At 53.1% G+C, this 13,745-nt stretch overlaps 9 protein-coding genes across 9 annotated transcripts; 5 read left to right on the top strand and 4 right to left on the bottom strand.

Moving 5' to 3' along the window:
- Positions 1–425: 425 nt before the first annotated feature.
- Positions 426–3,541, bottom strand: FZO1 (mitofusin; the record flags this gene model as incomplete). Its single annotated transcript, XM_036780282.1, has 2 exons — positions 426–3,422; positions 3,482–3,541. 2 exons carry the CDS (start codon positions 3,539–3,541, stop codon positions 426–428), a joined length of 3,057 nt encoding a protein of 1,018 aa, XP_036627665.1.
- A 100-nt stretch (positions 3,542–3,641) lies between these two features.
- On the top strand, positions 3,642–4,417 carry PC9H_010788 (uncharacterized protein; the record flags this gene model as incomplete). Its single annotated transcript, XM_036780281.1, has 2 exons — positions 3,642–4,013; positions 4,064–4,417. 2 exons carry the CDS (start codon positions 3,642–3,644, stop codon positions 4,415–4,417), a joined length of 726 nt encoding a protein of 241 aa, XP_036627664.1.
- Positions 4,418–4,523: 106 nt separating this feature from the next.
- Positions 4,524–5,937, bottom strand: PC9H_010787 (uncharacterized protein; the record flags this gene model as incomplete). Its single annotated transcript, XM_036780280.1, has 3 exons — positions 4,524–5,134; positions 5,189–5,438; positions 5,641–5,937. 3 exons carry the CDS (start codon positions 5,935–5,937, stop codon positions 4,524–4,526), a joined length of 1,158 nt encoding a protein of 385 aa, XP_036627663.1.
- Positions 5,938–6,387: 450 nt separating this feature from the next.
- PC9H_010786 (uncharacterized protein) lies at positions 6,388–7,275 on the top strand (the record flags this gene model as incomplete). The annotated part of the gene is made up of 1 exon (XM_036780279.1): positions 6,388–7,275. The coding sequence occupies one exon, from the start codon at positions 6,388–6,390 to the stop codon at positions 7,273–7,275; it is 888 nt and encodes a 295-aa protein (XP_036627662.1).
- A 162-nt stretch (positions 7,276–7,437) lies between these two features.
- On the bottom strand, positions 7,438–8,323 carry PC9H_010785 (uncharacterized protein; the record flags this gene model as incomplete). Its single annotated transcript, XM_036780278.1, has 4 exons — positions 7,438–7,586; positions 7,647–7,790; positions 7,849–7,950; positions 8,269–8,323. 4 exons carry the CDS (start codon positions 8,321–8,323, stop codon positions 7,438–7,440), a joined length of 450 nt encoding a protein of 149 aa, XP_036627661.1.
- A 109-nt stretch (positions 8,324–8,432) lies between these two features.
- On the top strand, positions 8,433–10,463 carry PC9H_010784 (uncharacterized protein; the record flags this gene model as incomplete). Its single annotated transcript, XM_036780277.1, has 1 exon — positions 8,433–10,463. The coding sequence occupies one exon, from the start codon at positions 8,433–8,435 to the stop codon at positions 10,461–10,463; it is 2,031 nt and encodes a 676-aa protein (XP_036627660.1).
- Positions 10,464–10,508: 45 nt separating this feature from the next.
- On the bottom strand, positions 10,509–11,626 carry PC9H_010783 (uncharacterized protein; the record flags this gene model as incomplete). The annotated part of the gene is made up of 6 exons (XM_036780276.1): positions 10,509–10,683; positions 10,731–10,875; positions 10,924–11,015; positions 11,071–11,183; positions 11,300–11,404; positions 11,462–11,626. 6 exons carry the CDS (start codon positions 11,624–11,626, stop codon positions 10,509–10,511), a joined length of 795 nt encoding a protein of 264 aa, XP_036627659.1.
- A 159-nt stretch (positions 11,627–11,785) lies between these two features.
- PC9H_010782 (uncharacterized protein) lies at positions 11,786–12,152 on the top strand (the record flags this gene model as incomplete). The annotated part of the gene is made up of 3 exons (XM_036780275.1): positions 11,786–11,889; positions 11,949–11,980; positions 12,037–12,152. 3 exons carry the CDS (start codon positions 11,786–11,788, stop codon positions 12,150–12,152), a joined length of 252 nt encoding a protein of 83 aa, XP_036627658.1.
- A 281-nt stretch (positions 12,153–12,433) lies between these two features.
- Positions 12,434–13,675, top strand: PC9H_010781 (uncharacterized protein; the record flags this gene model as incomplete). The annotated part of the gene is made up of 7 exons (XM_036780274.1): positions 12,434–12,659; positions 12,727–12,882; positions 12,940–13,086; positions 13,143–13,196; positions 13,274–13,297; positions 13,376–13,519; positions 13,587–13,675. The coding sequence occupies 7 exons, from the start codon at positions 12,434–12,436 to the stop codon at positions 13,673–13,675; spliced, it is 840 nt and encodes a 279-aa protein (XP_036627657.1).
- Positions 13,676–13,745: the final 70 nt, after the last annotated feature.

Here is a 13,745-nt window from a genome sequence, read left to right as displayed (position 1 = left end):
TTGTATTAAATATCGTGACAATGGCTTGTACTGGGTGATTCAATGATATACTTATGGACACTGGGTTTATCATTGCCTATACATGTTGATTCCATCATCATAATTTACCATTCTTACGACATTCGTCGTACTTACGGGCCCCATCCTCCTTATGCGTTCCCCATCACTCATTATCTGCATAAGTCATAATCATATTCGTTCATAACCATAATTCGCGTCTGTATACATCTCGACCGCGACGCGAAGCGAGACAAAAACATAATGTAGAGTAGAGATTAAACAAATAAACGATTCACTAATTCACTAATTCAGCTTTCCTCGGAACACGAAAAGTAACAATCTATGCAGTCGGTAGTAGGTCGTAAGTGGATAGAGATAGAAGCGCGAGGAGGGATTACTTCTTAATTGAGTCTCGCTTGTATCCTCTACTCAACCTCCTCCGCGCCCACCTCCGCCATCTCGCCAACACCGACAATCCCCTGCCTAACCTCTCCACACCGCCCCAAAATAACCGCCATCCGCCCCACCGCCTTCTCGCACTTCTTCACAACCTCCTCCATTCCCCTCACCTCCTTCACCCGCTCGTCATACACGCCGCGCCATTTCTCCCGCACGTCCCACGCGGCCAAGCGGAGAACCTTGCGTGTCTCGCGCGTAATGCGGTAGGTGTGCGCTTTAATCCACACGTCCTCGCCCTCATCATCCTTCTCTTTAACGATGACCTCTCCGCCCTTGCCCTTGGCGCTCCCGCTCCCTACTCTCGCTAGATAGCCCGCCGCACCGGCATCCCTCCGCACTTCCCTCCCAACGCGCCTGCCGACGCTCCTCGGCACGCTCCTTGGGAGCTCGACTACAACCCATCCAACACTCCCCAAGACGACGGCACCCACGACGGGAGCGATCCACTTCCTCACCTCCTCGTCCCGTATCATGTCGACGACCTTCACGGAGGCTTCGAAGAGGGAGCGGATGCCCATCAATCCACCTAACCCTAGTCCTCCAGCACCGAGTGAGACACCGAGGCCAGAGAGGGAGAGAGAGCCAAGATGAGAGGATACGAGCGGGAGTGTGCCCAGCGAGACGCCGAGGATAGACAGTGCTGTCATGGCGGCTGCATCTTCCTCTTCCGCAACCTTCCCATTCTTCTGGCTCTTGTTCTTGTGCGAAGAGTGATGCGCGAAACAGCCGCCGAACCACTCCCTATAATCGAAAAGGTCCTCGAGGCCTACCTCAAGGAGCTCCTCCCGACTCGCCAGTGAGAGGCCCAGCCCGCCAACAACGCCATTACCCGCTCCATATCTATACACCGCCTTACTTCCTCCTCCGTGCACCGCTTTATGATGTTTCTTGACAGCGGTGGTCTTCTCCCTGGCGAACATTGCCTCCTTCCTGAACACCCTCCTTCTCCTCTCCCTCTCTACCTCTTCGGGCAATACCTTCTTTCCTACTTGTCCAACCCTGTCCACGCCCTCTTCCACAACACCCCTCGCCTCGTCTTCCACGTCCCGGACCGCCTGGTCAAGCGCTTCAAGCATCACCCTTCTGACATCCCGGGCGTATTGCAATACAGACCATACACCAGGGTACTCGGGCAGCGATAGTGTCAATGCATTGCTGTTGGCATGGGCGTTGGGGGTGATGGCTTTGGTAGCGGTGTTACCGATAGCGAGACGACCTGGCAACTTCCCTTGTTCGACCATCTCGAGGGCCTGCTCGAGGACATCCCCAACGCGCCCCTCGACACGTCGAACTCCACATTCTTCAACATCCTCCAGTTCATCCTCCATGCCGCCCTCATCCTCCTGCATCTTCTTCACCTCCGCTTCTTTCCCGACAGCCCCATCATTACCAGAGCCTTTAAGGAGACTAAGGACCCTGGACTGCTCGCCCTCTGCCTCGATGCGATTCGCCTCGAGCAGCAACTCGACGTCGCCCAAAAGTCCCTCCAAGTACGTCTTCGCGGGAAGGAGTTTACTGGTCACCCTCTTCTCGAGCACGAATTTGCGTAGCTTGGCTTCCATACTCTCGAACGCCTCGTCCGCGTCCCACTCCTCTCCCTTTCCGCCCTTTCCTTTTACATTGACCATACCCTTGGTTCCTGCCTCTACGAAATGCACGAGCATTCCTCTGCCCTCCCACGTCCCAGGCGACAATCCCTTCACCTGTCCACCCACAACACCCCTACACCTCTCCTTGTCCCTTATCCCTCCAAACTTATTAACCACCACGAACACATACCTCTTCTCCCTCCCCGCCGTCCATAAGAACTCTTTCGCCGAGAGTGTGAAGTGATTTTCGGCTGACACGACGAATAGGATAACGTCGATCTCGGTGTGTGAAGCGAAGAGGGCAGTGGTTTTGAGGGAGTCACGGTTGAGACCTGGGGCGTCGATGAGGGCGAGAGAGGTTACGGGGTTGGAGAGGAGGGAGTGGGAGCGCGACTGCGAGTTTTGCGAGTCTGAGTCTTGCGAAGAGCCGTTGGAGGGAGCAGCACCATCGTTGATATACACCTTGATCATCGTCGCGTCCGTACCCTCAGTTGCAAGCGTATCCAACTCCTCCAGCGTGTGCCTCGTATACGTTTCCTCATCCTTTACATCATATGTCTTGCCCTCCTTACAAACATGCACCTCTTCTACACCTGCATTCTCCTTCGCATCCTTCACCTCGCAAAACGCCGCTGTACATGGCTGCTGATCCACCGGAACGATCTCCCTCCCAAGCAAGCGGTTAACCACTGTGCTCTTCCCTGCATTCAGATCGCCCGTCACCAAGACCTTGGATAGGGGGCTTTTAACGCGTTGTTCAAGGTTGGTGAGGTGGGCGCTGGCGGCGGAGATGCGCGAGCCGAGGAGAGAGGCGATGGAGGATTTTTCGAGATGGGAGACGAGGGAGGCGGGACTTGTCGTAGTGGTTGACTGACCTGAGGGAGAGGTGGAATCAGCGGAGGCGGCTGTCGTGCAGGAGGGAGCCGAGCGAGAAGAAGTGAAGTGGGATGAATGGTTGAGTTTCAGGTCCAACCGAAGGACGTGGAAATCTGATTCAGTAGGCGGGATGAGGAGCGGGTCTGTCTCCACCATAGTTCCACTCATAGTACCCTCCTCCGCATCTCCATCTACGCCCTGTCCTTCAACGACGGTGTCCAACGAAGCGAGCGACTGTGATGCTGCGACCTCTATGGGCGAAGATTGTGAATCTCCTAGTGACTTGGGAGCGTCGACGATAGAGGCGAGGGTAAGAGACCTCGAGAGTCCCTGCCTGCCGACAATAACCTCAGTCTCCTTGCTGGGATCGTCCGCAAAGGTCATCGAGCGGCGCGGTTTCTGCCTCTTCTCTCTTTTGAGCTGGGGATACCGCACGACCCATTCCGACTTGTTCAATTCCTGCAAGTCGGTGAGGATCGTTTGCGATTTGTGGATGGCCTCAACGAGTCTACATGCAGCCAGTCAGTGCATTATCGCCAGATATCAGTAAAAAGGACTTGCGTGTCTCGTTGGTGGACATAGGCCAGCTGAGCGTCGTCGACGTTCATCGCAGACATTGTGATTGCTGTGACAAGTAACGCGTGACAGTTGATGAGCAACCCGCGAACTCCCGGGAGCTGACCCACCCGGTGACCCGGACGCGATGCCGAGTTCAATATGTTTTCCTCCGTCACACGACGCGCGAACTGGGCCCTTCGCCACGGCTCGAGAACATGGACCTACGGCCGACGCGGATTCAAGACGGTCCTCCTCCCAGCGCGCCACGAAGTTCCGCCTCTTCATCGTACCTCGCAGGGGGCGCGTCTCTACTCGTCAACGCCGCGAGCTGAAGGAGCTGCTGAAGACAGCATCCAGCGCGATGCTGCGGCCGACCAGTGGCTTCAAGCACTCGAGACGGCGGCAAATGCGCAGTGGCTGGACGTGCTTCCCGCCGATCCAGCTGACAGACTAAGGCGGGCGTATGCTCTCCTCATGCAGGTAATCCTGTACCTTCACCGCCCGCAGAATGAGATTGAGCAGTCCCTCGTAGTATGTTCCTTTCACCTTGACGCGTGCATCATAGCTTACAATCAAGGAAGGATTTCATGCAAGCTGAAGCAGAGGCAGGCTCTCAGATCTATCGGGCACGGCAAGCAACAATCACCCTAGCCCGTGCAGTCATTCGAGATATAGCATCAATACCCTCTACGCAACCTTTACACGTTGATCATCCGCAAATATTTGCACTCTTGGGAGCCCTGATCCCACTTCATGACTTGTATCTGGCTGGTCATAATCCCAAGGACGGCAAATCGCTTGACTTGCAAGAGTGGACTGCATTTTGGGAGAGGGCGCAACCGATACTCCTCGACCTAGCTTCCAAGTTGGATGAGCAAGGGTTTGGGCTGGACAAAGAGGAGTGGGAGAAAAAGGACGCCGAGCGAAATACGTAGCATTGAAATCCTCAAAATAAGTAAAAATTGCAACAATTAACGACGTATTATGCAGGTGAAAGCCGCCTGCGTGGCAAAAGGGATACGAAAACGAGAAGGAATATGCTCAGAGTAGCGAGTCTAATTTTGAGAGCACCTCCAGCACGCCAGCGATCAACTCAAACCCAACGTCTTCCTCCCCGGAGTGCTCCTTCCGTACCTCTTGCATCAAACCAAGTATGCACTCTCTGCCAGTCGCCTCCGCAGCCCCACCCGAAGCGATCCTAGTAGCCTGTCTTCGCCTTCCTGCAGCGGTCGCGCCTTCATTGGGACCCCCACTTCCAAATGGCCAACAGGAAAACTCTGCAAGAATATCGTCGCAGCGTTGGAAAGCAGCTTCCCGCTCCTCGTAGGTCAGCCGGCCGAACGCGTTGTCTAGTACACTCGCGGCGTACGCAGCACAGACAAGGCAAACGGCACGCATGGCTCGGCATTGCACGCCTTCCTTGTCCAGCGCGGTAGGCGGGATAGTGGACGTCGTTGCGGTGAGGAGTGAAACGGTGCGGTTGATGATGCCTTCTTTTGTTCTGATATCTGCAACGGGGTGTGTAGCCATATCGAAGAGGAGGAAGTTGCGTTTCTCGGTACGAAGAACACCCTTATCCACAAGCCCCTTCGCAAGCCGTTCGCGTACTTGTTTGAGTTGATACCCAATCTTCATCACGTTCCATGTTTCGCCTGCGCATGAGAGATACGGTCATTGCACGCAGACGCTGCGGAGTAGGCACTCACCGCTGAGCAGGTCAATCCAACTGTTAATCCCCATTTTCTCTTCTGTCGCCTTCATCATCTTCAACGTCTCGTCCAGAATCGTCTCGCCCGTCTGTCGATCGTCGATGATTTCAATCAGGCGATCGGGGAGTGGCACGCGTCGTCGATTCGGGTCCTTGACGAGAGCAATCCTCCGCCTCAACGCCAGCTCGATCAGTATGCAACCTCGGAGCGCGTATGAGATATTGTCGTTCCAAAATGATAGGTAGCCCTTAAATGAATCTGTTCGTGAGAATGCAGTCTACTTCGAGGCAGCTGGCGGCCAGAATGAGCGGGTGTTCCAGTAGCAATGGTATGGGAACGACATGATACAACATGTGCGTAGGGATGCCCAATGCCGACGGTGTCTCAGCAGTGGATGCACGCACGCGGTGGCTATGTAGAGGGCTGCACTAAAAGACTGGGACACACACCTGCTTGTCCTTGATACCAAGCAACAGCACCTCTTCCATAATAGTCAACCGCGGCATTTTGCCCCCGACTCGACTTTCATCGTCGTTCGCGCCCTCCAGGTCTCGTGGGTCAAAGGCGATTTTGTTGCCTCCCTGAAAAGCAGAGCCAGCATGCGAGTTGGCACCGGGGCCAGAGCTGCTGGTGCTCCTGGTCATGGCGGGCGAGCCGTTGGAGTACGCGGGCTCGTCGTCATCTGCGGCCATGGAGGACGATGCCCCGCCGCCTACGCGACGTCGCGAGAGACCCGAGGAAGCCATTGTGGAACTTGTGTATGTTCTGACGTTGGACGAAGGGAAGATGATGGCTGCGCTCAGCGCTGCAGCTCGATACGGTCATCCATCATGGAACATTTTAGCGCTCGCTGTCTCGGCTCTCGCCGTGGCGCTTCTTACTTCCAAGCTTGATGCTTCGTTCCAGTAATTATGCCACCGTTGTAGGCATTGAATATAGCAATTACACGGTTGCATGGTTTATCCTTGTTCTCGTGAGTAACAGATATAATTGCAATTATCGGAACGCCGCCTGGACCGTTGGTGAACATTGAAAGAAGATGCCCTGCCGTAATGCACCGCCCACGCCCAGATATTCCTGGACTTTGTATCTCACATTGCACATGTGATGGCGTGTCAGGAGTATGATCTAGTGGAGAGGTATTTTGTATATAGGCACAGTGTAGGCGTCACTTGTGTACATTGAGGTACGAAGACATGGACACGCTCCCGCCCCCGTCCGCAAGCCAGGCATATTGCCATGTCTCCGCTCTGGAGTCTGGGGTGATACACCTTCCAGACGAGATGTTCATGACGCCCGCCACCCCAGGCAGAGTCACAATTGCCCCCTCGCTGTCATTCCTCGTCAGGCATTCCGAACGCCCTGAGAAGTTGGTATTCGATCTTGGTATTCGGCGAGATTGGGAGAATAACCCCCCCAGGGTCGTGCATTGGATCCAGAATGGGCATATGGTGGAGGTTAGGCAGAGTGTGGTGGAGTCGCTAGCCAAAGGAGGGCTCTCGCCTGACGACATTGATATTGTCTGTCTCTCCCACTGCCACCATGACCACGTCGGAGACCCCAGGCAATTTCCCAGCAGCCAATTCCTTGTTGGCGCGCAGGCGAAGGGACTATTTCACCCAGGTTTTCCGGCGGATACTAAGGCGCTACATCACAATAATCTCCTCCCCGCCGACCGCACGACCTGGTTAGACCCCAGCGACTGGCCACCGTTGGGGCCCTTTCCCCGTGCGCTCGATTTATACGAAGACGGAAGCGTGTACGTCATCGATGCACCGGGGCACCTTCCGGGGCACCAAAACCTCTTAGTTCGGACGTCTCCAGACGGCGGGTGGTTGCTTATGGTGGGAGACAGCGCACACAACTGGCGCCTTATAACGGGTGATGCTGATGTCGCGATGCACCCCGATTGGCCGCATGGATGCGTTCACAACGACCCGAAACAGGCCGATGAGCATATAAAGAGGATCCGACGCATGATGAGGATACCGAGGGTCCGAGTTATCTTAGCCCATGACGAGCCATGGTACAGAGAGAATGTGGGAGGAAGTGCATTCTGGCCGGGGCAGATTCCTTCGTTGTGATATGCTGGGATGGATTTTGGTATCTTTCGCAGAGGGAATGGTAGGCGAGGCTATAATGATCCAACTGTGTATATGTGGCGGGTGGCAAAGAAGTACGACACGGCGGTTTGAGAGGCTGGAAGTACACGTTGAATCAAACAGAGCAGAAGAGGGTGAGGAGGGTTAAGACGCATTCCTTTCTGCAACTAGCAAACTGAAAACAATGATAATTACGATCCCCAGTGCGATGGCAATCCCCGTCATCACAAAACGTGCAATTGGAAACATGCCTTTGGTCAAAGCTTTCTGTATAGTGAAATAACGTATCGTGCCTAAAATTCACAGAGGTGCCGTCAGGTCTGCGTAGGTGCCAGGCAGAATTATTTACGCACCAGTGCTCAGAACGACGAATCCAAATACTAGCATAGTGGCTCCGAGTGGTACAGCAAATGGCCTCAGGCTCCTTCCCACATGGACAGGGCTTGGGAGACTCGGGTCATCGGTATTCATAGCAAGTTTAAAGAGTTGTATCAGGGCTTGTAGCGAGGCCTTGAGTGTTGTGCTCAAAGGACATATGTATTCAACGAAGCTCACCGACTCCAGTGGATGCAATGGCTAAGCTCGTCCGAACATAGGCCAGAAAGGTCCGTTCTGATGCTAGATGGTCTCTGGCTACACTACCAGAGTTCTCCAGCACTGCCCTTGGCTCAAATTTGAGAAGCGATATTGAACTTCGTTTCTTCCCCTTCTTGCGACTCTGTCTTCGCTTCCCTAGAGTGGTTGAAGCTTCGTTCAAAGCAGATTGCGAGGAGCCAGACGGCGCATTAGATGCAATTGTGGAAAGTCGAGGGCTATCATTAGGACTTTCTGACGCGGGAGATTCAATGACTATGGGGGTAGACGGAGGTGCGTCAACGGTTTCTGGTGGTGATCCTGCCGGAGGGGACTCCAGAAACTGCGAGACTCGGCGCAGAATTGATTTGGTTCTGGCTGGGGGCGGTCTAAGAGGCGTACTGGATTGCACCGAGTCATTTTCGAAATTGTGCCAGACGTCCCCGGTGGTGGTCATGATGAAGGAGGGCGGGCGCCAACAGTAATCTTATCATATGCGATTTCGATCATCAAAGTTTTTCGATCACTGGTGGATCGGCTAGTTATCTCTGTTTCGCTCTTCCGCGATGTCCTCTGCACGCGCAAGAATGGTCGGCGAAGACATCAAAGAAAAGTTTACTACCCTGCTCAGCCAAAATCCTTCCCTCACGCCGGATGAAGCGATGAAACGGACCGAAGCTATGATGCTTGCTAATAATCCGTTCCAACCACCAACTGGCCGCCGGTGTCCTATCAACGACCTGCCAAACGAGCTTTTGGGCCACATCTTCTTCCTTGGTGCGTACGAAGACGACGAAGAAGAGGACGAGGAGGAAGATGAAGACGAGCACTCTGACGACGATGATGCGTTTGACCTTGCTCGCAGGTGGGAGACGTCGAGCGAAGGTCCTAGCGACGATGCGTCCTCTGCGCCTGACGATGCCAAAGACAAGGATGATATCGAGATGGGAAGCTGTAGCGACTCCTCGGGCTCATCCTCGTCGTTCTCTTCAGACGACGACGACGATAGACAATTACCTTTCCAAGTAGTCGCGTCGCATGTTTGCAGCAAATGGCGTTCAGTCGCCTTGTCTACTCCTTCTCTGTGGAAAACAATCAATATTTGTCCATACGACAGTCCCTTTGACCGCTGCCGAGCTTATATCGAACGGTCGGGAGGGCTTCCGCTCAACCTCGATATCGACCTTACTCTGGAAGAGTACCAAGTCGACATCGAGGGTGATGAAGACCGAGGGGTAGAGGTTGATGTAGATGGTGATGACGAAGGCGAAGGCGAAATCACAACCATCACCATCACACGTTCCGGCAGTGTCGTTGCTAGAGATGATGGCTCCGACAATGGTACAGGCGATCCCGCAGACAGTGCGTGCTCGGATAAGGATATCGACCTTATCCTCGACATCATATGCCCACATTCAAAGCGATGGCGAAGCATAGCAGTAGCAGCTACTCACTACAAGTCATTACACCGAGTACTCGTGCGCTTTGACACGCTCCCTCCGGCGCCGCTCCTGGAGGAGTTGCAGTTGCAGCATCTCGCAGAAGAAGATTTAGATCCCGAAGCAGTGTTCAATCCTCCTTCTCTGAAGCTTCCGTATTTTGTACCTTTCCAAGGCAAAGCCCCAAACCTCCGAAGTCTGTCTCTCTGGGGTATACATTTCGGTTGGGACGAGGCTTGTCTTGAGGAAAATAACACCGCTACGACCATAAACTCCCAAAAATCCCCTCGAACCACCCTTTTTGACAGCATGGAACAGCTAACCGAGCTCGAACTTGCATATCACGTTTCTGACGTCCGACCCTCCTTCGTTGCATTTGCCTCCATCCTTCGACGATCGCCCCTCCTCACAAAACTAGCTCTTTCTGCCTCCGGGCCTGCTGGGTCCCCGAGCGATTGGTTCATCCCTGGTACCAAAGTCCTCCAAAAAATCGCCCTCCCCAAGCTCAGCGAACTCGACTTGCGCTTTCATGAACCCGACTATGCTGTCGGTCTTGTTCAAGCCCTCGATATGCCCTCACTGCGTCACCTCACAATCGACTTCGACTCGGCGGACTACACGGACTTCGTGAAAGTCCTTGCTGGCCAATCAATCAGTGATCGAACGGCACAGCTCACCGGCGGTCGCAAGCAGCGCTCGATTCTCAGTGGGTTGGAATTTCTCAAAATATGTAGTCTTCCGTGCGACAAACGGCGCCGGGACCTATTGCTCGGGGAGCTGCAAAATGTAAAACATCTCTTCCTCAAATGTGCGTCAGAGGACGTAGCGGATATTTTCGCGAGGCTACAGAATCCGAATCCTTCAGCTACGTCTTCAGAGGGATCAGAGAATCCGGTCATGTTCTGCCCTCTGTTGAAGACGCTCTCGACGACCGACATCACTGGAAAGGAAATGATAGAGGTTGTCAGAGCGCGCGCAGAGGCTGGTGTGCCTCTTGCGAAGGTGTGCATGTGCGAGGAAGACATCGTCACCCCGAAAGATTCAAAATGGCTATATGCGCATCTCCCGGAGGGCTTGGACATGTTTGTTGACAGTGACGAAGAGGAGGAAGTAATGACTGATGAAGAGTGGGAAGATGAGGGCGCCGACTTCCTTTGACCTTTATTATCCGTAGAGTCTACCTACATATCCATAACTAATTGATTAGTCGGTCTCCATGCTATCCCCTCTATCGGCTTGCTCCTGTATGGCACGTAAGAACGCCTCCACACTCGTCCCTGCCTCTTCCGGAAGACCAAGTCCCCTTACCAAACCACCCAGCAGCCCAGTCCGTAGTGCTTGGTCGAAACTCGCGACAGAAGCTCGGAATTGTGGCGAACTAAGAGGTAATCAGCAACGGTCATTTTGAATAGGCGGCTGACGCACTGTATTACTCGTTCGAGCACTTCGGTCGAAGGGGGGAGAGGTAAATCCGGCGGAAGGTGAGGGAAAAGCGCGGGGATCAACTCTGGACGAGATGTGAATAGCGGCCTGAGGTTATCAGGCGTCAGAATGTCGGTGAGGGAGAGTTCTAGAGGATGTTAGACGATACAAACGAAGGCAATTGGGACTGGCTCACCGGGCGCCGAGGGTTGTGTGCTCCCAGACATGGATTGAACGATCCGCTGGATTTGGGCAAGTTGTTCTGGGGTCGCCTGGGGCACTTGTGAACTATGTTAAGTTACTTGTTAACACCAAAACAGCATACGAGATGGATCAAATTCACGTCGACGCCTGGGCAGAAGAGGCATCTGAGCTCCAATCAAGAGTGTGCTCTGGGTCTTGAAGGAGGCCGTTCAAGTTCTCTACGAACTTGGCATCTCGTTCGTCTGACGCATCCTGTTACACACATTAAACGATGCTATCAACCGGGGCATATCCTGGGCTTCACCTGCAACCAGAACTATATTATGCAGTTAGTCCATGGGGATCTCAAAGGAGTGTAAACGCCGCACAAAGTGTCTTTGATTCGAAGACGAGAACTTGAGCACGTAGACGCGACCCGAGGTTGCTTGCGAGACTTTCACGAATGAAGCATCCGTAGGGAAGAGAATGAGATCCTTAAAGTGCAAACCACGTTAATTGCGTGACGAAAGGGATAGAGGCTGGCGACCGACCTCCTCGATTTGATTTGTGGATCTGTTCTTCCAGATAAAGTGCAGCAACCCGTCGTCGCCGTTCGTAAGGATTATTGCGCCTTTAGTCGCGCTGGGTTCCACTCGATTCGTCCCTTCGTTTCTGAAGGCACGACCGGCTTTGAACGCGAGCAGATATTCGGACATGGCGATGGCAGTTGGGAGAACGCGTCACGTCCAGGGCGCTTATGATCAAGGGATCGCTCCCACACTCACTCTCAAGTATTTCGTTTCCTCGACCCACGCCTGACTTCATTAAATCCGACTCTCACTTCTGGCACGACAAGCTACTGGCCTGCCAGGCTCATGTCCTTCTCTGACGACCTCGACGTTCAAGGAGGCTGGGATATAGCCACGCCTACAACGGGGGACATCGTTCAGGACGCAATAAGAAAGGAGAAGCTAATCAAGTGCGTTGGTTTCTTCGCTGGCTCTTTATCGCCTCACTGAGATTTTGGTGGGACTTTAGGGATATCATTGCGTCTCAAGAGGACCTCCGTGGTCAGCTAGTTGAATTCTCAACACCATAATCTGTGACTGAGTGGGCCAACTTCCAGTCATGCTTGAGCGGGTCAAGGCAACGGATAAAGAAATCAAGAAGCTCACTACAGAGAACGAAACACTTCAAATGTATATCGATAATCTGACAGTTCAAATGGCGAAGAGGCGATAGGACAAGGTTCTAATATACCTTTCATAGAAACTATCATATGACCAGTGGACATGTTCTTCACGGTGGGTTTAGGAAGAGCACTTGGGTAAAATTGCCAAAATACCACTTGGGAGGGCTATATTGTGCCCAAGCCTTCTCACCGGTTTGGAGCTGTTGCGAACGACATCCCTAGTTCAGCCAAGCACGCGATCTCTCATGCGAATGGTCAAGAAGGACGCGGACCTTTCTCATACCAATCACCCAGGCCCCTTCTTACGATTGAACCATCTTGATTCTTGATCATGCAGTCCCCATCGCCAGTGATTGCAGGGCCTCCGTCTGACTGCTGTTTTACAACAGTACAGCACGTCGGCACCCCTGTCGGGCAGACTATCACCATAGCCGGTGTACCGACCTATGTCTCTACGCCAAAATCCAACTTGAAAAAGGTTATCTTGTTCTTCCCAGACGTGTATGGACCGTTCTACGTCAACAACCAGCTGCTGCAAGACTCATTCGCCGCTAACGGTGCGTTTGTAGTTCAGAATAGTCTATCTATTATGTTTGCAGTGACTACAACTGCTCGTTGGCTTAGGCTATTTAGTGCTTGGGGTGGATTATTTCCTGGGTGACCCAGTTCAGAACCATGACGGCGAACAGGGTTTCGACAGGCCTGCTTGGTTTGCAAAGGCACGGGTGAACGCCGCCGACGTGCTCCCTGGTTGGATAGACGGAGTCAGACAGAAGTATGGTATGTGTCCAGGTAAAACATATATGATCCAAACTTCACATCGGCGTGCCGGCATAGGTGTCCACGGAATTTCCTACAGCGCCGTTGGTAAGTCGATAGACACTACGGACGTTGACGGGTCTCAATGGGTACGGCATTATGTAGGTTATTGCTTTGGTGCACCTTACGTATTCGAGCTCTTAAGCGGGGACATGGTCTCAGCTGGTAAGCCAATACATTTCATTCCCGGCATATCTATAGCCATTCATATCATTGAATAGGTGCGGTCGCTCACCCCACGCTTATCAACGAAGACCACCTCTTCAAGATACAAAGTACGTATTATCGACGCCACAACTCAACACATGAGCAAAATTTTCTGATCCTCCTTTTTCCCCTTCGTCACGAATAGAACCCTTGCTCCTTTCTTGCGCAGGCTAGTCCACGCTGGTCTTTTCCCGTCCGTGTGCCTCGCTCTAATCATCTTATCTCTTCCGGTCACATACGAATACAGAAATCGACCATACCTTCCCACTGGATAAACGACGAAGGGCTGAAGACATCCTCATCGAACGTAAGGCCAATTATCATTTCCAGATCTTTTCGGGCGTAGCCCATGGGTTCGCAATCCGTGGAGACCCATCCGTCGAGAATACTCGTGAGTGTCACCCAATCTTTGTTCACCGGTGGGATCGTTTCCTCGATAATGATGCTTGAAATCTTAGGTTGGGCCAAGGAGCAATCTGCGAAGAGCATCGTGGAATGGTTTGATAGATTTAGTAAGCTGGCATTGAGTGCCAAATCATTGCTTTGATGGTGATGGGGAAGGCAGCAAACAACAGCCATTCGGCGCAGTGGTCTCATGGTCAATGTAATTATGTCAC

Source organism: Pleurotus ostreatus (genome assembly GCF_014466165.1).
Source record: "Pleurotus ostreatus strain PC9 chromosome Unknown scaffold_8, whole genome shotgun sequence".
Classification (NCBI taxonomy): domain Eukaryota; kingdom Fungi; phylum Basidiomycota; class Agaricomycetes; order Agaricales; family Pleurotaceae; genus Pleurotus; species Pleurotus ostreatus.
The sequence above is the reverse complement of the archived record's forward strand: the minus strand, read 5'-3'. Positions and strand labels throughout refer to the sequence as shown.